At 42.5% G+C, this 23,846-nt stretch overlaps 3 protein-coding genes across 5 annotated transcripts in view; 2 read left to right on the top strand and 1 right to left on the bottom strand.

Moving 5' to 3' along the window:
- Positions 1-76: 76 nt before the first annotated feature.
- Positions 77-5,537, bottom strand: creb3l4 (cAMP responsive element binding protein 3-like 4). 3 transcript variants are annotated; one of them, XM_031576741.2, is made up of 10 exons: positions 5,367-5,537; positions 3,962-4,081; positions 3,555-3,822; positions 3,234-3,370; positions 3,058-3,147; positions 2,834-2,940; positions 2,505-2,573; positions 2,077-2,161; positions 1,705-1,801; positions 77-1,493 (listed from the first exon to the last, which is right to left on the bottom strand). In XM_031576741.2, exons 1-10 carry the CDS (start codon positions 5,496-5,498, stop codon positions 1,156-1,158), a joined length of 1,443 nt encoding a protein of 480 aa, XP_031432601.1. In that variant the 5' UTR covers positions 5,499-5,537; the 3' UTR covers positions 77-1,155. The 3 variants fall into 3 exon arrangements, with proteins under 3 accessions (XP_031432601.1, XP_031432603.1, XP_031432602.1); XM_031576743.2 differs by having other exon boundaries at positions 5,098-5,414; XM_031576742.2 differs by lacking the exon at positions 5,367-5,537 and adding an exon at positions 4,819-5,080.
- Positions 5,538-9,766: 4,229 nt separating this feature from the next.
- On the top strand, positions 9,767-12,517 carry LOC105908940 (zinc transporter ZIP1). The gene is made up of 4 exons (XM_012837510.3): positions 9,767-10,006; positions 10,535-10,828; positions 10,948-11,078; positions 11,320-12,517. Exons 2-4 carry the CDS (start codon positions 10,690-10,692, stop codon positions 12,040-12,042), a joined length of 993 nt encoding a protein of 330 aa, XP_012692964.2. The 5' UTR covers positions 9,767-10,006; positions 10,535-10,689; the 3' UTR covers positions 12,043-12,517.
- An 894-nt stretch (positions 12,518-13,411) lies between these two features.
- Positions 13,412-23,846, top strand: part of LOC105908887 (CREB-regulated transcription coactivator 2) — a 19,766-nt gene continuing 9,331 nt past the window's right edge. Inside the window, exons 1-8 of the mRNA XM_031576949.2 lie at positions 13,412-13,647; positions 18,361-18,462; positions 18,868-18,981; positions 19,423-19,484; positions 20,984-21,052; positions 21,684-21,784; positions 22,563-22,642; positions 22,994-23,043. Coding sequence (XP_031432809.1) covers positions 13,474-13,647; positions 18,361-18,462; positions 18,868-18,981; positions 19,423-19,484; positions 20,984-21,052; positions 21,684-21,784; positions 22,563-22,642; positions 22,994-23,043 — 752 coding nt within the window. The 5' untranslated portion in view covers positions 13,412-13,473. The remainder of the gene's footprint in view (positions 13,648-18,360; positions 18,463-18,867; positions 18,982-19,422; positions 19,485-20,983; positions 21,053-21,683; positions 21,785-22,562; positions 22,643-22,993; positions 23,044-23,846) is intronic.

The following is a 23,846-nucleotide window of genomic DNA, read 5'->3' as shown; positions in this document are numbered from 1 at the left end:
GGTGAATAATGCCACCTGGTGATCTGGATAAAACTTTGCAAAATATTCTGTGAAAAAAACCGACATGAACAAAACCTTGTGAAAAAAATGCTTTATTTCCCTTTGATTGGTGTTTCGGGACACAATTCATATACGTCTTCCTTGCAGATCTACAAACATTTAAGCCGAACTGGTGGCAGAGTTTTCAGGCTTGAACTGCAATGACAGCCTGGCTCTACCTGCCTGTCCCACCCCTCAGTCTTTGTTTAGTGAAAGTATGCCTGCTTACACCAGGGGGGTATTCCAAGTGAGTGAGTTAGCGATTAACCCAGATAAGTCAACTCAGAGGAAGTAGTAAACCCTCCTAAAAGAAGAGCCCTATAGCTTTGTTTTGATAGGAAAACAAAACCATAGGGCTCTTCTATTAGGAGGTTTACCACCTACTCCAAGTTCACTTATCTTGGTTAGTCTTGGAATACCCCCCCTGGTAAGTAGTGACTAGCCTGGTTGTGCCAAACAGTTGAAATAAGCGGGAGAGACAATGACAATTTGCATTTAAAAACAGTTATGTAAAAAGCAGTTGGTACCATCAAACATTTCCCTCAATTACTGAATTCTGAATCCAGTAAAACTGTTATAACTAAAGTTATGTATAACTTTAATACAGAATAAACTAAAATCACAATTCAAAAAAGGCATTTATCCTTGATAAGGCCTGGGTTTACAGATATTAGAAAAGACAGATTCAAGAGAATCTGGCTTTAACAATCTCCTCCACATCTGCATCCTGAAGCACTTCATAACAGAAAGAAAATCAAAACGAGAAAATTGCAAGTATCCTAACCAACTTGGGATACCTGCAAGTCTGAATCTTCTAAAATGTAAAGACAAAACACATCATGTTCTCTTTATCAGTATTCTCTGAATACATCTCTTTGAAGTGCATAATAAACGGAAGCAAAACCACAAATAAAACAAAACACAGATGTCCTAGCCACTTCAAGAAAGCTGGGATTAATTAAGATGTATTTCCTAATGAAGATATTTCTTGAAGGAAATACATAAAGACATTACTTGAAGGTGAAGCACAGGTACTGCCAAGAACATCTGGGAAAGGTGGTGTTGATAATGAACCATAAATTAAAGGGGAAAAATAAATAATGAAAACATGACTGGTCACATCTCATCTGCATGGACTGGTTTAGTTGGATCAATGTTTGCACTTCCTGGTTTGGCCGACTGAATCACCCCCAGGTCCACTTGGTCTGTTCTCCTTGTGTCAGTCAGACCCGAGCTGTTCCCAAGCTGGCTCCCTTCTAAGGTCAACGCCTCACTAGCATCCGTATCAGGAGTCTCTGGAGATTGCTGCAGCCTTGACAGGGTCAGTTCTGGTGGGTCAGACTGACTGAGGTCTGGGGGAAAAGGCACACTGTCTGGAGAGACCACCGTGTTGACAGTGTCCTCGGAGATTTGCAAGGACGCGGCAGGATCAGTGAGGATGTTTCTGGAAATGACTGCATAAAAAACAAAGAGGCCCGTTACCCTTTTATCAGAATGGCCTGAATAACTTGTGCACAAACCACACAAAGATTGGACGATACTGGTGCTGATACCATGCACCATGCAAGCAGTGCAGGTGTGAGGGCAGTCTATCCAACAGATGCATTCAACAAAGAATAAGTTGTTGTCTAATCTACCAGGAAGTAAGTTTAGAAAACCACATACCTCCAACGGGAGCATAGCCCTCTGCTACGGCTGAGGAGCCCCTACTGAAAGGGCTATAACTCGGAAAGATTATGAGAACCAGGGAGAAAAGGAAAATCTGCAGACAAAAAGTTACACTCTATTACTGTACATCACTTACTGTTACTGTTTATTCTATACGACACTACTGAAAAAGGCAATTTTAACACATTGTGTTTGCGTACATTTTCACTACTTTAATTGTATCCATAGAGTTGTGTTTCATATTAGATATAGTACACAAAAAACTGCACATGAGCAAACTAAATCCTCTCTTAGACACGTAGATGTGAAGTAGAAACGTAGATGTGAAGTAGCTTTTAAGACTGTGGAACTAGATCTACGTTGTCTTACCATGATGCATGTGCTGGTCTGTGCTGCTTTGGTGGCGGTCTGCTTGATCAAACTCTGAAGCTTTCGCAGCTGAGCCAAAAGGGAGCTGCTCATACATACAGAGGACCATCAAAAATACCTATGTGCTCAAAAAGTGCCCTGTTTTCATGCACCACACTTTGAGAATTTGAAGAACGTTTAAGCAGACATCTTTGGAGAAACCCTTGGTGAATCAAGGTACGAATGTATGAAGGGATTCTTTGGATTTTAGCTTTCTAGAGACTTTCAGTCATGGTGAACCATTTTATTAATGGTTCTCTGTTTGGTCCATGCTACACTTGTCACTATTGGCTTCTTAAAAGATCCCATGAAGAAGTTTACAGTCATACTGCTCTTTTCAATAAGCACGTGGGTCACAGACACAGAAGACGAATAACTGAGACACTCACATGTTGTGTTTCTCCAGTTGAACCACAGTCCTCTGTAACTCCTTGTTCTGGGCTGAGCAAGCAGCCACTCTAACACACACACACACACACACACACACACACACACACACAAAGGGCTTGATTTAGGCAGACCTTAATGCACACTACTGTACACATATACTGTACAGAATATGAAACATGCTGCTTCATGGTGTACCAGTACAACAAATGTCTCAGTGATTTGAACTAAACAATACTTGCATCACTTCAAAGTGTATTACAAAAGTGTGTGGTTTTAGGAGTCATCCGTGCGTAATTGTATGATGAATTCTGAAAAGAAAGAGAATTACCTGCTTTCAAGCCCATCAATATACTCTTTCTTCCTGCGCCGGCTGTCTTGAGCTGACTGTTTGTTGCGGATTTTGCGTCTTACTTTTTTCAGAATCCTCTCCTCTGACTTTAAAGATACATTGGATAGGGGACATGCAATTCAAATGGATGGTAAATGTAGGCACACATTGAGGCTTTCACTACCTGAATACTAATTGTACTCTTTCAGGTGTACTACACAAACCTTTGTGAGAGGGAGATTGTTAGGTAGGGCGATCCCCTCCTGTGTCAGAAGCTTCTGTTCTTCTTCAGTTAGATGTAGGTCTGGATAATCCTGACCAAAACATAACAGTGCTAGCTTTAGGGCAAGTGGACTTGCTGATAAAATATATGATATAATGAATAATGTTTCACACTCACCAGTGAAGTCTCTGAGTGGTTGACCTCACCGGAACCATAACTTGAGGGGTGAACAGTCTCGACTTTCCCCGCAGCAACAAGAGGCAGCTCGTTCACAATACAGGAGTCTGACAGCAGCATCTGAGAGCTCCACTCATCTGATAGGAAGGAAAATAGAAATAGAAAAGGGGGCAATGTTAAGAAAGACTTCATGAAATACATATGAGGTTCACATATGTCAAAATTGTCTAAGGTTCGTTAATGATAAACCAATCACTTTTGAAAATCGACTAGCAATTATGAGAGAAATGTGATAAGTACATTGTATTTGGCTTCACTTACCAAGCTGTATGGATATCACATCCACATTGTGATGCTCTGGTTCAGTCTTCATGCCACTTATGGCACTGATGTCATAGACCACCTGATAGACTGTGGGAACAGACAGGTCCTGGGAAGCCTTTATTGATCCCAAGGGACTATCACACTGCAGATCCTCAGACATGTCACTGTCACTGTCTGAGAGGGCCTCCTGGAGAAGCCCAGAGGTGTACATGTCATTTGGGTTCATGGCATGAAGAACGTCCTCAGTCTCACTGTCATTGAGAACCTGTGGGGTAACAGAAGGGAGAGATACCTTTTGAAACGTGACAGTGCCGTCTACCCCATGGTAGCTTTACAAAATATGGCAAAGTCCATTTCTAATCTGTTCATGAAGTTTAATACAGAAACTGAATAGTTGCACATACACTTTGTGAGGACCAAAGAGCATGACTGCCCGAGAGAGGACCGCTGTGAAGATCTCCCTCAGACACACCATCTTCCTCCTTGATCCGGAAAAATAACTCTCCGTTTTCAGCATCCATGTCCTGGGGGAAATGAGGGATTGGGAAAAGTTGAAGTGTTAAAGCAGTCAGTCTAAATCTTTATCAAGGTTGGTAAACTCCAGCATTTATTTAACAATAAATAAATAAACAACTAAAATCCAGCCAATACGTATGAGGAGAAGAGGAAGAAAGGTGTGACATTTGCACAAGGTGTGTGGCACTAGGGAGGAACTCCCTTACTGGACTCTAAGAGGATATCAGCATCCTGGTGGTAGCCTTGGCCATAATCTTTTCAACCTTGAACAAAGTAAATATTTTGCAGGCTATAGATTTTCCCATTTAACAGTAACATTTCATTAATAACGTATAGCCCTAGTGTCCATGTTAATAAACACATTATACAGCAGGCCAACACTCTAAATAGCCCACCCTTTAGCCCAAGGATAAAAAATACTGGGGGGGCTTAGAAGAGTTTGACCCCTCCAAAGAAGGTAGAAGTAACAGTCTTGGGGGTCAAAACATGTAGGCTACTTTTTTTAAACTGCGTTGTACTGTATAGGTTCTGTGTACATCCTGACAAAAAAAGTTGACCCATCCACATGTCATTGCATAACTCACACTCTGCCGAGAAACAAACGCAACTTCAAGTAATTGTAAATAATGTTCACTGTTAACATATCCCCATACTGATCACCCAAGATGTAATTAAATGACAGCAACAGATTTAGTGAGGCTAAACCATTATTTCCTTTTACGTGCAAACTACACTGTATACATACTACAGTAATATGTCGTCCTTGCATTTCCTCGCAGTCTCTGGTGAGCAGACATTCCATCACGCTAGGTAACAACACGGCGTTTCACATAGCCTAAAAGTAACTAACACAGAGACTTAGTATTGTGTCAAACCCGTAAAATCCTCGTCTGAGTTTATGAAAATCGATTAAATGAGAGACTGAAGCGGCGTCTCCGGTGTAGGAGGAGTCAGACTTTGTCAAGCAGGATAAACAGGAGTTACATTGTATCCAGGCTTGTCTGGAGTGATCAACATAGCCTACTTTTACAGTCGTGTCGGGCGAGAATCGATGATTCTATCGCACGCAGTCCATGCATGTATTCATTCCAGTCGTTTAGCCTGTTTCACGTTGAGATGGTCGAATACGTAAACGACACCAAAACTACTGGGTGTTCCTTTTAAAAATGCTGGAAAGAAGCTGAAAGTATCTCTGACAGCCTATAGATCGAATGAGTAGTCTAATGTATGATAAACTGTTATAGTAGGTTTCCAGCAAAACTATATTTTTAGCAAAAGTATAGTCTTACAGACCCACTTGCGATCGGAGGATCCGGGATCTGTGAAATCAGCACTGCCACCTATGCATTCTGTCGAACTGTGATTGGTGGACGGCGTCTCATCTAACCAATGAGGAATGTGGAAGAGATGACTCTCAATGACCATTCATACCCACATTTTCAGACGTTTCTTCGGTTCTTCACGACAGAAGCAAACCTACAGGTGTTTTAAAGAGATACACGTAAATGATCGAGTGGCGTGTTAAGTATTTTTTTAATACATATAATCCTAATACATCGGTGACCAACTACAACCAATTATACAGCGTAATGACAAAGTTGTACATTTAGCCTACGTTTAAACTAGAGTCAGAGTTTGAAATGTAAAGGTAGCTCAATCTATGCCGGTTGATCAGGGGTAAAGCCTGTGGCCTGTGTGTATAGTTTATTTTTATTTTGCAAATGTGATTCAAAGTAGATCAAAGTAGACGCTTGTGAGCGCCATGTCGTTTAGCTGCAAGCTTTCTATTTCGTAAAGCACACAGACAGGATATGCGAACACACGACGAATTCGTAACAGTCACACATGCTACCACTGGACTCAAAAGGGAGACAACATTTCCACATAAACAGAACACTCTCTTTCTCTTAACCACAGGATGCTGTGAGTCACTTGCTGTCTCTGACCTAGAGCATGCGGAAGCTTCACTAAACCACTGCACATCACACAGCCCACACCTAGCGGGTTAGTTGTCCCCAACAACCCAGGCATTCAACACTAATCTCACACTAATCTCTGAGGTGCTGGGGAAGCTGACGCTGCCACTGAGACCACCTGGTGGGTCGTCAGTGGTTTGGGGAGAAGGAATGGGGGTAGGAAGCAAAGCCTCAGTCTCTGTCCAGATGAGCCAAGGTCTGGCAGGGTGCAAGCCAGTCTTGGTGTAGTGCCACCGTCCTGTTCATCTGACCAGCCGCACCCGATACACAACGACCAAAAGTCTCTCGATAACAGTACATGGACTGATCAATTTGCTCATCAGCTAAGGAGAAACACCCTTTTTGCGCTCAGGTTATCCAGGTGGACCCCACAGCAGCTCCGGTGACCACCAGCCAGGACTCTCCATCAGGCGCTCGAAGGTGGCTGGTCCATTAAAGAGCTCGAACGGAAGCACTTTGAACTGCCAGAGACCATGGCCGGCAGACAAAGTGGTCTTGGGGAGTGCCCGGGGGTTCAATGATGCCTGCCTCTGCCATCTGTCGGACATTCTGTTCAGCTAGGGGATGACCAAGTGTCATACTTTGCATTGTATTGCACAGCATTTTGACCTTTTGTCCCGCATCTTGCATATTGAGATAATCTTCATTGGTCATTTGGTTTTTAATTGTCAGAAATAAGAAAAGCAGCAACCTGGCTCATACAAATGCAACATAACCAAGCTTTTTTAAAAGCCTGGCTTTCATCCAGTGACTGTGACAACCATCAGTCAAACTGCAGACGCATGGGGTTGGTGAACTCCTCTGCTAAGTCACAAAAATAAATTGCAGTTAAGGTAAAAGCTACCAGGCAACATCATGGCTTATCATATCTTTCATATAGAAAGAACTGTAGCCTGTATCTTTTATGGCCTAACTGGTGTGCTGTGGAATTGACTAGAGAAAAAACTATAGGTGATTATGAGCCAAAAGGCATAACACCATGTGTCCCACACAAATGTACTATTTGTCCCACATTTGGTCTGTTTGCATCTGGTCACTCTAGGCGTGTGACCCTCTCTAGTGTCGATGTCTCGCTGGACCAGTTTGGTGTGTGTGCACGTCCTTGACTGTGAGGATATCGGTGAACTGCTTCTAGACCCTCACGGTTCCGTTGGTATAGTCATACGCGCTAACACTGGACACACAAGGGAGACGCAAGGAACATTCTAAACTGGAACATAAGTTTCAGTTTACACATAAACAGAACACTGGTGGCCATTTTCCATTCAAGACCGGGCCAGCTGAAGGCATATCCTAAGGCTTAAGCAGCGGTGAATAGCCGGCCTTCTGTTTCCATTCGGAGTTGTAATGGTGGACATTCTCACAGAGATCATCAATGCAAAAAACTTCTAAACAGTGCTTAGCAACAGTCACCCGGTTTTGATTATCTGTAGATCGTAAACTAATGCTACCTATCTCTTTTTACATTTCTCTGGTTTTATTGTTGCATGGTATTCCATTCCAAAAGTCCCTGGTCACAATCCCCCCACCCCCCCCTCTTTTAACCGCAAAACATGCTGGGAGTCACTTACAGTCTCCTACACATGGGCATCCCCCCTGCATGTTACAATATTAATGACAATGTCAAATGGGACTTATTGGGTTATGCAACTAACATTATACTCTACTTCTGTCTTGTGTCTCACTTGTCCCCAAAGTAAAAAAAAAAAACTGGAAATTATTTCTGAAAGGATTCCACTGTATGCTGAAATGTAATAATGGAGATGAAACCTCTAATATAGTGGTCTTGACCCTAGAGGAGACAAGACTTGGGCCCCATCTATTCACAACCTCCTTTCAGGTGACACCATCATGGATGACTGGGATCCACTGAACTCTCTGAGGCAGAAGTAGAGGTTTCACTTTGATAACTAACAAAACTTGCACACCAACCGTCCTCAGTCTTCGCATAACCACTTACTCAATGCAAGTGTGCTATAGGCATGATTTCATGCACTTCAATATTCAATATATCAATATTTTGTCACTGCTTCAGCTCAAAGTTGGGGTACCGGTCTTTGCCCAACCTCTGGAGCAACTCCCAAGCCTCCAAGAGTAGCCTATGTTATTTTCTGTATTTATGACCACGAAAGTGTTTGGGCTAAAGGCAGTTCCAGCTTTGTCAGAACTCTAGAAATGTTTCCTTTGTCAAGGACAACTGGGAGGAACAATGCATTTTATCATGGGGTGGTATACTCAAGGCAAAAGCGATGTTTAGTAGCTTTATTTGAATGTTTCTATTGGTCTTAGTACTCACAGTCAATAATTGACCAGCATTAAAACAACTGGTCACCCTATATAGAAATTTATTTTAAAAGGCTGACTATTTGCTTCTGATTACATACCCTTTTCAATAGTTAGTTCTCTGTAGAGCCCCAGAAATCCCAAAGTGCTGTTGTTTGTTTTGCAGTTGAATTAAAAACCTTTACCATGCATAAAAATGTATTATCTTTTGTTCCATGCACATATACATGTGCACAAAATGTTTACAAACAACAAACAAATGCTTGCTACGACTATGAAAACAGTGACAGCGGCGGCCATAATTGATGGGTTCCAATTGCGACCTCCAAAAGAGTCCACAACCTTCACAACAGTCTTACGTTACGATAATAGTTCGTATTTCTTTTCCTCTTGTGATGTGGAGCTATTATCAGTGTTTTGGGTTGTGTTGATAGGTGGAGGTTAGGTCAACAGCCACAATTTAGGATGATTATACATCGCCTCGTTTTCGATTTCGAGATGGAGAATTCCAGAACGTCAGAAACGCTTGCGCAAAAACTTCTGATAATACTCGAAAGTAATTTGTAAAATACAGAATAACAGAACTGTAAAACGAACTGTTATTCTGCTATGCTATTTAAAAAAAAAAAAAAGTTGAATTTGATCGCGGAGAAAGCAAAGTTATAAGGTGCGGGTGTTTTGGTGACGTAAATTCGCAAGCAAGCACGATCACAGCAGTGGGCTCACTGTGTGTGTAATCTGACGTTACCGAAATTAGTTAAATTGCTATGCAAACTATGACATGGAATAATCACGAATAAAGAAAATGCGTTCTTCATTAATGAAAATAATCGAAGGATCAGTTGGTTGCCAATGATGTGAACATCACACTGGCAAGGTTTGTTTGCTTTGTGAATTGACGTATATTTTCACAAATCTGATAGATATGTAAAAAGAAAAATGATTCTCACGGCAAATTAATATGCGATTGATTTAGATTAATTAATCACAAATCATTAAATCAGCCCTAATCTTGGTGCTGTAGGTGCAAGATATCATGATCTTATGGACAAACGTGTGCATGCTACAGAAAATATATTTGAGGTGTTTGTGTGTCAAACATATAACTTTATTTCAGTATAATTCAGTCTCTGAATTTAGCCTAATTCAGCCTAATTTACCCTCACTCACAAATATGCCATGTTGAACGGAGATCTGAGTGACTGTGATACGGCTATTCGGTCAATTTTATTGCTGTGCAGTGCATTTAAATAACAGACCATCTGCTTCTGCTGGCAATTTAGCCAAATTATTTGCTGAGACAACGATGACATGATCTACATTTTAATTAACACCCCAAATAGAGAGCCTACTGTTTGGAACGACTGGTATTTACAGTGTTTCCGAGAAGACATGCCCAAAATGTATTCGGGATCGGATCCCTCCCACCAGCACACCCTGCGGTTCACTCAGCTGACCGATGTGGGGGTAATTTGACTCACACATTCCCGTAAAACAGGAACACAGCGTGGATCAAGGCGGTCCAAAGGCATACTTCGCAACAAATACCAATTCTAAAGAAAAACTATTGGCTTCGGCAAACAGAGGTCGAGTAATGTAGACCTACCATAACGGTTACGCAGTTAAAAGAAACGGTTTGATGTAATCAGAAAAAAAGAGTGAGGAGGAAGCGAAGTAAGTTGAGCTAAAACTTTTTTCAAGCATGACGTATAGTCTGATCGTGGCAAAGTGTTTACGATTGATTCTTCTCTATACTGTATTCTAATTTGCAAGCTTTGTTCGCAAGCAAGCTAAGGAACTACCCCTGCTTTCTACACTGTTACAAATGAGTGATATTTGAGTGTTGTTAGGTTATGTCTCACATGCTTCAGGTCGTTGGGCTATTTTACACAGCCTCGATGACTTCACGTACTGTAACGCTGATGCTTCAACTACTGACATCGTCGTTGTGATTCTCTTATGAAAATAATTCACCCACCCCCAATGCATTCACTCTATGTTTGTGCGTTTTTCAGCTTGTGTTTAAATTTGTCTTACAAAATGTACGGAATTCTAGACTAATTTACCTTTTAAAGTTTAGCTTGTCCTATTCTGAGTTCATGCTTATGGATGTGATGATATTCTTTTTGATCATGTGAATACATGTTGGGGTATAATTGCATAAGAGGTTAGTAACACTGTGCATTTTTGTCTTTTTGGCAGGCTGTTTCCCCTTCACATTATTATAGCTATATTATCAAAACTCAATGAAAGTTGCCTGTTGTCATTCTTGCGATCCCTTGAGGTGAGGTAAACATACGAATAGGGTAAGGAGTGAGAGCTCTACTCACTCCTCATCATTGACTTGTGATTGTGAAATGGAAGAGACATCTGCCTCAGTTCCTGGACTGGAGATAAAATTAGTTGGCCTGTTTGTGCTGCTCTCAGCAACGCTCCTCTTCGGCTCTGCTCCTTTGTGCTTTATACGGGGCACTGGGCGCTGGAGCACTAACCCAGGTAAGGGCGGTTGCCAATTATCTGTGAAAAAGACAACAATTATAACTATCACAATTGAAGTAGTCAGTAATAATAATTTGGTGAAAATGTATACTTTAGCCTGTGGTTCTGTTCCACAGAAATCCGACACAAAGTATTGAATTATGTCAGCTGCTTTGCTGGGGGAGTGTTTCTGGCCACCTGCTTACTGGATCTCATCCCTGACTATCTGACAGAGATCAACCGGGCATTCCTAAATGTCGGCATTACGGTAAAGAATATTTGTTCTCAAATGAGTTGTTGCTTTTGCAATAAATCAGGCAATCAATCACTTTTTTGTAAATAAGCAATGGTGGGATTATGAATGAACAATGTCATAGGTATACACCTTATTTGTGTCATACAATCTATAATGGGTCCAACATTGATTTACCTAGTTGTAAAAAGGGGAAGTGAACTGTAATCACTGTATTTCACTCCTTCTCTATCCCTTTATCTTTCTTATGTCTTAGCTGCATTTCCCTCTCCCTGAGTTCATCATGGCCATGGGTTTCTTCATGGTCTTGGTAATGGAGCAGATTGTCTTAGCCCTCAAAGATGAATCTGGGAACATCTCAGAAGAGAGACAAGCTCTATTGGTGGGGTCCGGCATCCAAACACATGACAAAGAACACCCAAGACACATACACCAAGTTGCCTCATCAAGCCACACACGGGCAGATCTCAGCAGACGAGGTTCTGACACAGATGGCGTCCATTTCCATGTTGATTTCAACTCCCACTCTGCCATCCGTGCCTTCATCCTGGTGTTCTCCCTCTCACTTCACTCTGTGTTTGAAGGCCTGGCAGTAGGACTACAGCAGGACTCGCAGCAAGTGCTGGAAATCTGCCTGGCCTTGCTGCTCCACAAGAGCATCATTGCCTTCAGCCTTTCCCTGAAGCTAACCCAGAGTCGGCTAAAACGGTCTGCGGTGGTGGGGAGTCTCCTGCTCTTCTCCATCATGTCCCCGCTGGGCATCGCGTTGGGCATTGGCCTCACGGAGATGAAGTCTACGCCACAGCACCAACTGGCTCGATCCACCCTGGAAGGCCTGGCCTCCGGAACCTTCCTCTACATCACCTTCATGGAGATCTTGCCACATGAGCTCGGCTCTCCCAAAGATCGCATCCCAAAGGTGGCACTGTTGCTCACCGGCTTTGCTGTTGTGACTGGAGTGCTGTTTATCAAATTATAAAGGGCAGAATGTCTTATAAAGGGCAGAATGCATTTGACAACTGTTATGGACTGTTTTTGTATGGAGAAGAAATGATTTACAATCTAATGCAATCCTTCAATGGAGGATTATACCCAAGTCCATTGCAGTTGAGACTGAGATATAATCAAATGCTTTTTTGAATGTATTTTTTATTTTCTTTAGATAACAGCTAATCAGACATTTTGGGCTTTTGTAATGCATATAAATTGTTAAATGATGGTTTATAATTACCCAAATTGGATGTGGACTTTCCTTGTCCAAGCATTTCTTTAATAAGTACAATTATTTACTTGCACACACTTAACATTTACTGCTGTTACTGTACTTGAATTTAATCATAAAACATAATATAATGTTTGCCTCAACCAGAGATTATTATTATGGATTGTCGTTTGGCCACTAAGTGGCTTTTATTTCAGATGTGGTGAAATAATAAAAATTGCGGAGCATCAAATGGATCATATCACTCTTTTATGTTTACATTTCACTTTTTCTTAGACCTTATCAATTATTTTTTTATGGTGAAAATAAGGAATAGTGACATTGCAGTATGCCAAATTAAATGTTGAGTCATGTCTAACTGATGAATAGACAGAAATTATGAATTCAATAATTAATTTTAAAATATTTCCGTACGTTACAAATGAGGTAGTGGGATCCTTTAAAGAATATATCACATTTGACACACTTCCTCCATCATTGTATTTCTTACACAGAGAATTGTAATCTCCAGCTGTGGACTTTCTTTGGGGTTTTGTAAGCAGATGTGAAGTGAGACCTGAACATTGCAGTAGTGGTTTCTATATGCCTATTAATGGGAAGAATGCTTACACAATGCCTGCAGATAACAATATGAGTGAACAATGTGAATTATTAGAGTTGTGCGTCAGAGCAGTGGTATTATTATGCCTCCACTTTATTAAACAAAACAAAGGAAGTCAATATTGTGAGCGCATGCTAGTCTCCACATCACTTCCATAGAACTGATTAAATACTGATGAAATTGGTAGAATTCAGTAGCCAATTTCTTTTTAAGAAACTAGACTAAGATTGCCATAGGATAACTTAGAACTTTCTGATGTGAAATTGTTAGAAATTGTTGCTGATATCTTATTTTAACCTCTACTGTGGACTACACATATTGTTAGGATCTAGTCTAGTAGTGTCGACTTAACAAATAGTGCTTTGAAATAAAATTGGCATCACAGTTTACTATTAGATAGGATTACACATCAAGAATGAGAATGCGAAACTAAGAATATGCGTGTGACGCTCAGTAAAGACAAGAACTACAAGTCCCAGAAGGCATTGTGAGCATACTGTCGAGATGGCTCTATTTTCTCCTCCCCTCTTGCCCTCTCCACAAGTCAGATCATCTCGGTCTGCGGGGAAGTCACAGAGTTGTAGAAGATGTCCGCGGCGAGTGCAAGCGGCTGCGGACCCGGACCAGGATCGAGTATGGGTCCTGGGTCCGGGGTGTCTAACCCACGAAAGTTTAGCGAGAAAATAGCCCTGCACACACAGCGTCAGGCCGAAGAGACTGCTGCGTTTCAGGAGGTCATGATGGACATTACTTCAACTCGGGTAAGTAGTGGAGGGAACCGTGGACGAGCTGGAGGGGAAGACAGGCCTCCCTGGGTATCCGCTAGAAAGCTTGCTAGTTAGCGATATACTCTAAACACAAGAAATAGCTTGCTAACGTAGGTAGTTCGCCAGTGACAATCGGCCATCATCAATAATTTTCACCTGTTTAACGAACTTGTTACATTTTGACAGCTCGCTGTAGCAAGTACTACCCACGCAATACGTAGTACAACACTTTGCATAGCGTTGCCGCTAACGTTATCGAAGTAACGCGTCTAGCATTAGCTATCAACAAGCGTCCAGTTGCTTATTTTATTTTGACGGATGAGGAATGAGTACTCGTTAGCTTTGCTAACTAGCTAGCTTACTGTAACTAATACGGACGTATTATCAGTTCGTGTTTATCCTGCCTACGAATTGAACAGTGTTTATTTTCTTTATGGTTAAAATCTCTTAACTTACAATATAATTAAATACATTTCTAGTTACATTTTTGCTAGCTAGCTTACTTTTATCGGTTGTAGCATTCAGTACATTTGCTAGCTATGCTACGGATACATTCAACAAGCTAACTTCACGTTACTTCCAGACACGTAGCTATTTTTATTAGGAAAGACTGTTTTTTTACACATCCTGTGTGTTAGCTCGTTTATGTATTTATTCATAGTAATCTAATGTATAGTGTCACCAAGAAGAAACCATAACTTGCTAGGTGTTACTTGCGAAATCAGAAGCACATCACTTACTTGCCACTCTGATTTGCCACTTTGGAATTTGAAGCTGAAGTAACCGGTGTCGGTATCAATGACAATGTCATCTCGGGATTCCAAACACAACTCGGTGAATCCTGTTTTTGCCGTGTTTAGGATACAAGATAAGAAGAAACCTTTTAGTTTTAATATTTGACAAATTGGTACAAATGTGTACTAACAATCTCACTGACAAATTGACAGTATTTTCAGAGATGTAATTTGCGTTACCGAGGCTGGATTCAAAATTATTTTAGTGACCGCTGCCTCTGAGATGTAACAACGTTGCGATCAAACTTGACAAGTTGGGTTGTGAGAACAGATGGTCTACCATTCGTCCGCACGTTCTGTGTTTCCATCTGTGGAGTGTCTAATCTGACATTATTTAACATCTTACTTGCTGCATCAACTAGTCTAATCAAACTGGTTGCATATCTTTTTGTAGAAGAAGCCTGTCTTTAGTGTTATTTGGAGAGCCATTTATTGATGAATTACACAGGGCTAAATGTGACAAGTAGATGGAGCATGACCAAGGTTGTCTGCTGTTGTTGTCCTTCTGTATCAGTCCCTTCAACAGTTTGAACATGGAGAAATACATTTAGATAAAAAAAATGGTAGTCTTTTAGGATTTCAAAATTAGAACATGGGTTGAATTAGTAGCCAAGGCCGAGGCTTGCTGAGGGCCTTACATAAACACAGTTTACTATATGCTCTGTTTTGACTCCCTTCATCTCATCCTTGCGGCTGTGCACTCTCTCAACACTCATAAAATGCCATACACCCACACAGTCTCTGAGCTTGTAAGGTTTAGATTAAGACTTTTTATTGCTGTTTTGAAGAGGGGTTTCTCTTCTCCTTGGTTTGACATCGACAGTCGATCAGGCCAAGAGCGTGGAGCTCTTGCCATGGCAAGCACTGAATAGGGATATAACACCCATATCCAGGATGCTGATGCTGCCATGCTGAAGTGATAACAGTTGTCACCTCACAGCTTATCAATGTGATGTGAGGAAACATGGGTTGTGGGAAAGAATGTCAGGTGACAAACTGAACCTTGAGAAACAGCTGGTGTTTAGAAGATTTAATGTTTTGGAACTACAGTCTTATTTTTCCTCTAAATGCTCTTGTAAGGGCAAATGTTACACCCAGGATGCTGCGCTCTTCTAGTGAGCGTCGTTTGGCACTGCCGTCTGTGCAAGTACGGCAGTCCAGACTATTCTCATTTGTAGTTCCACGTTGGTGGAATGAACTACCCAGCACTACCAGAGCAGGGGCGTCCCTCTCTACCTTTTAAGAAGCTTTTGAAGACCCAACTCTTCAGAGAGCACTTCCCGTCCTAACTGGCACTTCGACTAGTGCGTAACTTGCAATTACAGCAGTTACATTTCTGCACTTCTTTCTTTCTTTTTTATTTCATTTTGTTATATTTCTTATGTAAAGTAGTATTTATTTATTGTTACACCAGGTTCTATTGCTCGTAGCTTGAATATTCTCTCCCTTGTACGTCGCTTTGGACAAAAGCGTCTGCTAAATGACTAAATGTAAATGTAAATGTAAAAGGAAAGAACTGTGGTTAATTGTATCATTAGTCTGAACCAGACTGTCGTGGTGTGTCGGCTTTGATCCAACAGGTGCAATAATTCAAATCTAAACAAGCCATGGTCATTACATAATTATTTAAGTAGTTAGTACCACAGACATGCAGTGTTGATAATAGTGACTTGCTTGTGGTTGTATGATTACAACTTGTTTACTTCGGTAGTAGTGTCAGTAATATTTCAAAAGGATTCATTGGGTTGTGTTGGATCTGTCCTTCGGAAATGTATCTTATAGCGTCTCACAGACGTCATAGTTTGCTACTGTAGTGATGACCGCAACACCTGATTCAAGCCTAATATGCCTGTCAGAGCAGCACTGAAAGTGAAATGCCAGAAGGATGGATTGCAGAGGAGAGAAACCTTCGTTTGTGTTAAATCCGGACGTTTTTCCTTCCTCCCTCTGCTAATATAATTAAATCAGTTGAAATAAATCATTCCGATGAAAGGCTGCTTTTTCCCCAGAGGTCTCCTCGGCTCAGGCTCTGCAAGCCCCTCATGTGAAGGTTGATCTAAATTAATCAGATATCACAGGCTTTCTCTATGTCCCGTCCTTGCAATTACGACTCTCCTCCTCTCTCCTCATTCACTCTCATGTGTGGATCCCTGCACTGTTGTCCTGTCCTTGTGTTTCCCTTCCATTTTGATGTATAGTCCAAATGTTGTTCCAGTGTCACTTCAGCCAGCAACACAAAGCAGTACATTGTCACTGTCTCTCCTGTCTTTCTCTCCCTCTTTTTCTTTATCTCTCTCTCTCTCTCTCTCTCTCTCTCTTTCTTCCAGTCCTTTCACTTTCAAAGGGTTTTGGAATGCGAAATGCCATTGGTCTGGGGCAATGTAAAACAATGGTTTGCTTGTGATAATGCTGGGGGGGCTATACACTAAGAAGTACCAGCACCCATCATTATGGAGACTTGATTCAAACAGGCCACAGAGGGACAGCTGCTTCAGAGATGCATGATTGAGCGATTTTTCTTCTTTTGACGAAGAAGAAATGCCTCTATGCCACTGTGACCTTCAACCCTCCACCCCACTTTAGAAAAAGGCCACGGCCATTTCTCTGCCATGCATTCCTGAAATAAGGCATGTTTTCTGTGGTAATTTTTTGCCGCAAGTGAGGCGGTTGAGTTAATGTGGGCAGACGACACTTCACGCCAGTGGCGCTTGCATTTTGGCCAGCTAACCTCTAGATAAACATAATGAGAAATCTTGTTTACTGGAGGGAACTCCAACCCCTCAAAATGTCTCTTCCTATCTCCCTAATGTCTCTTGCATTTGTTGAAACAGTTTTTGTTGTCTTTTAGGTTTCAGTGAAACTATATCACATTTTTTGGATATTGTGGCAGATGTTTATCAGAAAGTACTGATGATTAACAGAGAAAAATAGCGAGATCCATAAAAAACATTATGTTGCCTGTAATGCAGTGAAAGCCTCATCACAACAATACTGTGCATACGATCCATACCATACTGGGCAGAGTGGAGGATTATAAACATAGGTTTTGGCGTAAATAATTTTGCCATTTGGTAAAAGTTCCCATCCTCTTAAGAACTGTTAAGAGAACCATAATTCTTCATTGGTCATATGGTCTATGGGCTATTCTTCATATGGCCATAAATGTGTCCACCTCATTGATAAAGAGAGTGAAAGTCTCTGTGCACAAGCTATTTCAATGTGCTGGTCTGCTGATGAGTAAACTATTTGCAATGAAGTGTATGGCCTGGAGGGTAATCATTTGCTAAATTTGGGCCTCCTCCCCACTCAACTGTTGGGATGATGTGATTGTTGTGAGTATGGCAGAGAGCAGTTTACTGCCATCATCAATGACCTCCATTAAAATGTAATATTTATTGGTTATGCTGAATTGACTAACAACATGCATATCCATGTGCGATTCTGTAAAATTGGTAGTCTTAAATCCTTCAGTGGTGAAGAAAGCGTGCCTATGTGTAGTAGTGGGCCATAATTTGAATGGACAAAGTGACCGACTATGGTTGCCTGGTTGCCACCACACTACCCTGTGTGATTTCAGGATGGTAGCAGATGGTCCTTGGTAACCTATGGCCTTCCGCCACGGGTGAAGCATTCTGTATTCTAGCGTAATAGTATAGGCTAATAGCCAAAGTAACTGACTTAATGACTCATGGTTGGCTTCATTGCACTTCTCATTTCACAAATCAAAACAGATTGTGGCTGTTGTGATGTGTGTAGTCAGTACTACAGATGTGCTTGGTTGTTGGATGTGAGATTGGTTTTCGAGCCTTTGCACATGTATGTGTTTGAGTGCAGATTTCTGTAACCAGAGAAGCTCAAGTGACTGCCTGTGGGTGACTCATTTCTGGGTGTTGTGTGTCTGTTCTCTCCACAGATTCAGGCTCAGAAGGTGCGCCTTGCCAGATCTCAGGGTCCATATTACGGGGGCTCCCTGCCAAACGTCAACCAGATCGGAAGAAATGTGCTCGATTTCCAGGTGAGACTCGTCAGCGGCTACTGATCGTTCATGCTGCGTTTGTGTGTGCTGATCTTGGTATGTGAAGCTTAGAGGAGAAAAACAAAGCGGTGTAATCTATTCACCTGGGCTTGCTTTGTTTTCAGTGTAAATCCCGCCTAAAATGCTGTGTTTTTTTCTTTCTGTGTGGTGTCTCTAATGAGTCCACACCCATTATTATATTTCCCTACAGACCAGACACTAGACAGACAACAACAGCTCATTATGGCTCATCACCCCACTCTCCCCCTCTGTCTTTCTCACGCTCTGTCTGTCCCTGTATCTCCCTCTTTTTCTCCTTTTCTCCTGGGTCTTTGGGCCTTTCTTTCGCTGGCCCCTCTCACTGTCTTCTCTGTGTCTCTCTCTCTCTCTCTCTCTCTCTCTCAGAGCCCGTTCCATTCCAACCTGGACTCCAGCCGCTCCACTCGGCACCACGGCCTGGTGGAGAGGGTCCAGAGAGACAGACGCTTCATCTCCCCGAGCCGGCCCTACAGGAGACAAGTATCCTTCCCTTCCAGCCCGCTGCTCCCAGCACAACAGAGCGCACATGTCCACTCCAAAACGACACGCCAATGTGGTCACATGTACAATGTGGACTATAAATGTCTTGGTTTTGGCTCGAAGTACCAGGGTTTAGATGGTTTTGTGTTATTTTAATTAAAATGAGTATGAGCAGGGCTTATTGTATTGTATTTTGTTTGTGTATTTGTGTTAACAGCTGAGTCAGAGACTATTTGTGGTATGGAACTATGAATACATTCCTTGAGATGAACTACTGACAAAACCATCTTTTGTCTGTAATAATAGTAGATCTCATATATATAGTCTCATATCTGGTTATGCTGCACTGTCTTCTAATGACAGCACTATGGAAAGCAGCAGGTCTTGTTTGTTTTGCCTTTTGTAAAGTGGTGACATATCGCCCTTGACCGAGACTCTCAGGTGGATAATTCTCAATGCAGCGCCTCCTACCTGTCTCCCCCGCCCGACCCCAGCTGGCGAAGGTAAGACGCCTGTCGAGCGCGGCAGCTCCACGCCCGCTCTTAGTGTTAGACATGTTATTTTGCTGGCTCCTCTGTCTCTGAGGCATTTGCGTAGTGAATGCGAGACTATCTTGAGCACTGGATGCTGCACACTAACCCGGCGGGACTAACACCAAAGAGCTTGTTTTCAGCTTCTCTTTTGTTCTTCATAGTCCTGACCTCGTTGCTTTGCAGAAAGACCCTTTGGCATACTTTTTTTTTTTTTGTCTTTCTCCTTCCTTTGACATGCTGACTCCTTTCATTCTTTCATCAGCTGGGAAGAAGGACATGTGTATATATTTATATATATATTTTTTCAAAGTCTCTTCCATCTTTTCATTTAATGCAGCAATCCTTCCGCTTCTACTAAAACAATGGACCAAAACCAATGTCAGAGAGGGGGAAACTGACTTAGAATGGTGCGGCGCCTAAGGCTAGCGCATCTATATCAAATTCTATCAGGTGCTACTTTGTCTCTGCCACGATGTTTGCCCTGGTGAAACCTGAGCTCTTGTCCGAGGTGGCAGTGACTCTTGGTGGAAACGGTGTTTTCAGCTCTTTTTTTTTTGTGGGGAAGAGATGCTGTGCTTTGGGAAAAGGAGGTGATCAATCAGCCGCCACTAAATGTCTCAGGGCCCAGGGCTGCTTTCTGGTGTGTCAGCAGCGTCTGCCTGCATCGGCTGAGCTCAGCGCTGGCCCATGATTCACAGCTGCTGTAAATTCACTCCACTTCATTTCGATGGCCGGACAGCGGCGTGATGTCATTCAAGCAGTTTGGGCGCGCACACACCCACCCACACGTGTAAAAAGCGCAGGTGTAGGTTGATGCATACATTTCATGTTTTGAAGTTGTAGTCAGATACACACACACACTCTCTCTCTCTCTCTCTGTCTCTCTCTCTCGCTGTCTTTCTCTCTCTCTCTCTCTCTCACTGTCTTTCTCTCTCTCTCTCTCTCTCTCGCTGTCTTTCTCTCTCTCTCTCTCTCACTGTCTTTCTCTCTCTCTCTCTCTCTCTCACTGTCTCTCTCTCTCTCTCTCTCTCTCTCTCTCTCTCTCTCTCTCTCTCTCTCTCTCACACTCACACATTCACGGCACCTTACTCACTCCACACTTACACATGTTCGTTCTCGTTCTGATTCATTTAATAGACTCACACACACCCCCCTATGCATTTGGAACAGAACACTCTGTAGAAATTTTTACAGTGCATTGAGAAACTTGTTAAAGTGTTAGGGGTGAGTCCATCCTTGGAGTTAGCTGTTGTGTACTGTTGGAACAGGCTCAGGAATGATACTTTGGCAGATGTAGGGAGAGGGAGCAAGAGCAGCGCGTCTGCTTTTTGTCCTCTGTTTTATGTCAGTATCCCTCTCTCTGAGCCCCCCCTTGTCTGCTTACGATGCAAAAAAAACCCTACCCAAAAATCATTTTTTCCCTCTCTTTTGGTCTGGAAATAACGGGCATTTTTCTGTCAATCACGAAGGAACTGGTCCAGCAATTTCCCCATGGACAAAAGCCAGTTGTTCCGCCTCCCCACCTCTGCACTGAACAGGTGAATCCATCCTCCTGCTCCTTCTGCATCAGCGCAAAGCTCCGCAGCACTTCTCTCAAAGCCACAATGACCTACACATAATGGCCAATCATAACTTATCCAGAGGTCTCAATTAAATCTACCTACACTTGTCTGCAAGAGTGTTACACCAGAAGGTCACTATCACATTGAAATGAACTGGTCTTGACTTCACCTGTGACCTTGATAAGGGGATGTGGATGTCCTGGGTTGGTCTCATACATTAATTTCACCTGACTGGGTTGTCTATCTCTCAACAAATTGGTGTTTGTCTCTTATTAAAACTCTGTGCATGTCTTAAAGATTGACCAAATATGTTGTAACTTTTTTATTCTAGGTGTCATGTAACATTTCAATCCATGTTTCAGTTGATTTCCAGTGACCACAGCCAGGACATAAATATCTGATCCTCTGTACTTTACAAAACCTGTCAACCCAGTTCTCTTTGGTTTTGCCGCCACACAATCCACTTGGTGTCTGGCTGTGCTTATCCCCCCCCCCCACACTTTTGACCCCTCCAACCTCCTCACCTTTCCCTCTGTCCACCCAACCTTGCTCTTAACCTCCGCCATCTGCTCCACTCCTTACCCTCTCTCTCTCTCTCTCTGCCCAGAACCAACTCGGACTCTGCTCTCCACACCAGTGTCATGAACCCTCCAGCGGGGGACCCCTTCGGCTCCGGCCACACGCTCACCCCTCAGGGAAGACGCACCGGTGAGCCCCACTCTCAGCCTTCCTTGTCGGGGCAAAACAGCACACTGAGACATTAAGGCACAGAGGCTCTCATGTGTCATGTACAATACTGTGAGGTGCCATGCTTACTTCAGAGCTTCTTCAGAGCATTGCTGGTGTCAGATGTTTCCAGAACATGCTCAGCTTCCTGCTTTACCAAAACCTTTTCAAAACCACACAAATGTTCAATGACATGAGGTAGGAAAATGCATAGGTTAGACCATTCTAAAACGGATAGCTTCAGAAACGAGGAAAGCACAAACCCTGGATTTCTTTAGCACAGTGTTTTGTTATTATAGAAGTCTGACCTTTTGATCGTTTAAATATTTTCTTTGCTGTTCAAAATTAGCTTCAGAGCTCTCTAGAGAAAAGTTGGCTTCTAATCTTTCTGCGATAGTGTTAGCATCTTCAGCTTCAGCATCTTCAGCTTCAGCATCTTCAAGCTCTTCAGATGAACACTAGCAGGTTAATTCAGCACTATCTGAGCAGATCTTACAAGAGAAGTGCATCTCTGGTTACAGGGACATCAGAACATTTTTGGCAGTTTTGGAGGTCTGCCGATTCAGATTGTTTTTAATGCCCTTTTAGTGTCACTGAGACTATGTTGCCTCTGTTCTCCAACAGGCTTGGCTGAGGCTGAGGGACGCAGAAGTAAGTCATGTTTGTTTTCCTTAGAGATCAACAATGTATGGTGCAAATGTATATTCCTAACATGTGTACGGCTCAAACTCATCTAGCAGCATATTTTCTCTCTGTTTAGTGTTTCCGTACCCTGTCCCCCCGATTGAGGAGAATGTGCTTGATGAAGGAAAATTGCTGAAGCCCTGGGACACTAAGAAGGTCAGCATGCTGCCCATTCATATCATCTCCGCCAAGGAGGTTACGTTTGTTTTGTCTGTCTGTCTGTCTGTCTGTGTGTCAGCAGGGTTATGCAAAAATTAACAGGCCGATTTTTCAGGAAATTTGGTGAAGTGGTATAGCACGGGCTAATGAAGAACCTATTACATTTTTTGGAAATAAAATGTCACTTTCTTTAATATTGGAAGATGGGGCATATTGGCCTTGGCGGAGCTCTACACTGTCCGAGTACCCTTCTAGTTGTATACATGTTGCAATGTGTATGTAGATCTCAGATATATAGTTTCTGAAGACGTCCATATTTACTCAAAGCTCTCGTCTCTTGTGCTACAGTTACAGATGCAATCATCGCGACCCAAGTCCTGTGAAGTTCCTGGCATCACGTAAGTCCTTTCTCTCTTTTGCATCCATCCCCAAGTTCTGGGTATGTTAACAAATTCAGGAATAGTTTGGTGTTTTAGCCAAACTAAATAAATAGTCTGACTCATTCACGATGTGGACTCAGTGGTGCGTAGTATGCCTCTTGTCGGAGACTGTAGCTGGTATTCACCCTTGGCAAAAAATATTTTTTGGAAGTGCTTGATGCAATAAATCTCCATTAATTTTGCCCTGAAACCACGATCTGTTAATGAGATCTCCTCCAAGCATCTCACGACCTCTGTCTCTCTTTCACATTCACATTCCAGCGTTTTATCAGCATGACTAACACGGCCAGAGTGGGCAGGAGGAATGACTTTACAGTACTCTCTACACCCCCCCCCCCCCCCACACACACACACACACACACACACACACACACACACACACACACACACACACACACACACACACACACACACTCAGTATTATTAATGCAACCCTCTTCTTGCCATCTCTTGTCTTACTCCAAGATGGAGTGAGAGGTTTTAATTTGAAGTTTTTATTTGTGTGATGGGGTGGGGGGTGGCAGAGGGAAGGCGAGGGGAGGAGGTGTGTGTGTGTGTGTGTGTGTGTGTGTGTGTGTGTGTGTGTGTGTGTCTGTGTGTGTGTGTGTGTGTGTGTGTGTGTGTGTGTGTGTGTGTGTGTGTGTGTGTGTCTCATTCCTCCCCCGGGCGTCATGGTGAGTCAGTCTGGCCTTGGGCAGCTGAAGTCACCGTTGGATAACTCTCGCTCACGTGTTTATTTATTTCCCTGCCTCTCTCCTCTC

The sequence above is a fragment of the Clupea harengus genome, chromosome 11 (assembly GCF_900700415.2).
Source record: "Clupea harengus chromosome 11, Ch_v2.0.2, whole genome shotgun sequence".
NCBI classification, from domain to species: Eukaryota; Metazoa; Chordata; class Actinopteri; order Clupeiformes; family Clupeidae; genus Clupea; species Clupea harengus.
Note: the sequence above shows the minus strand (reverse complement) of the source record. Positions and strands in the feature narration are given on the sequence as shown.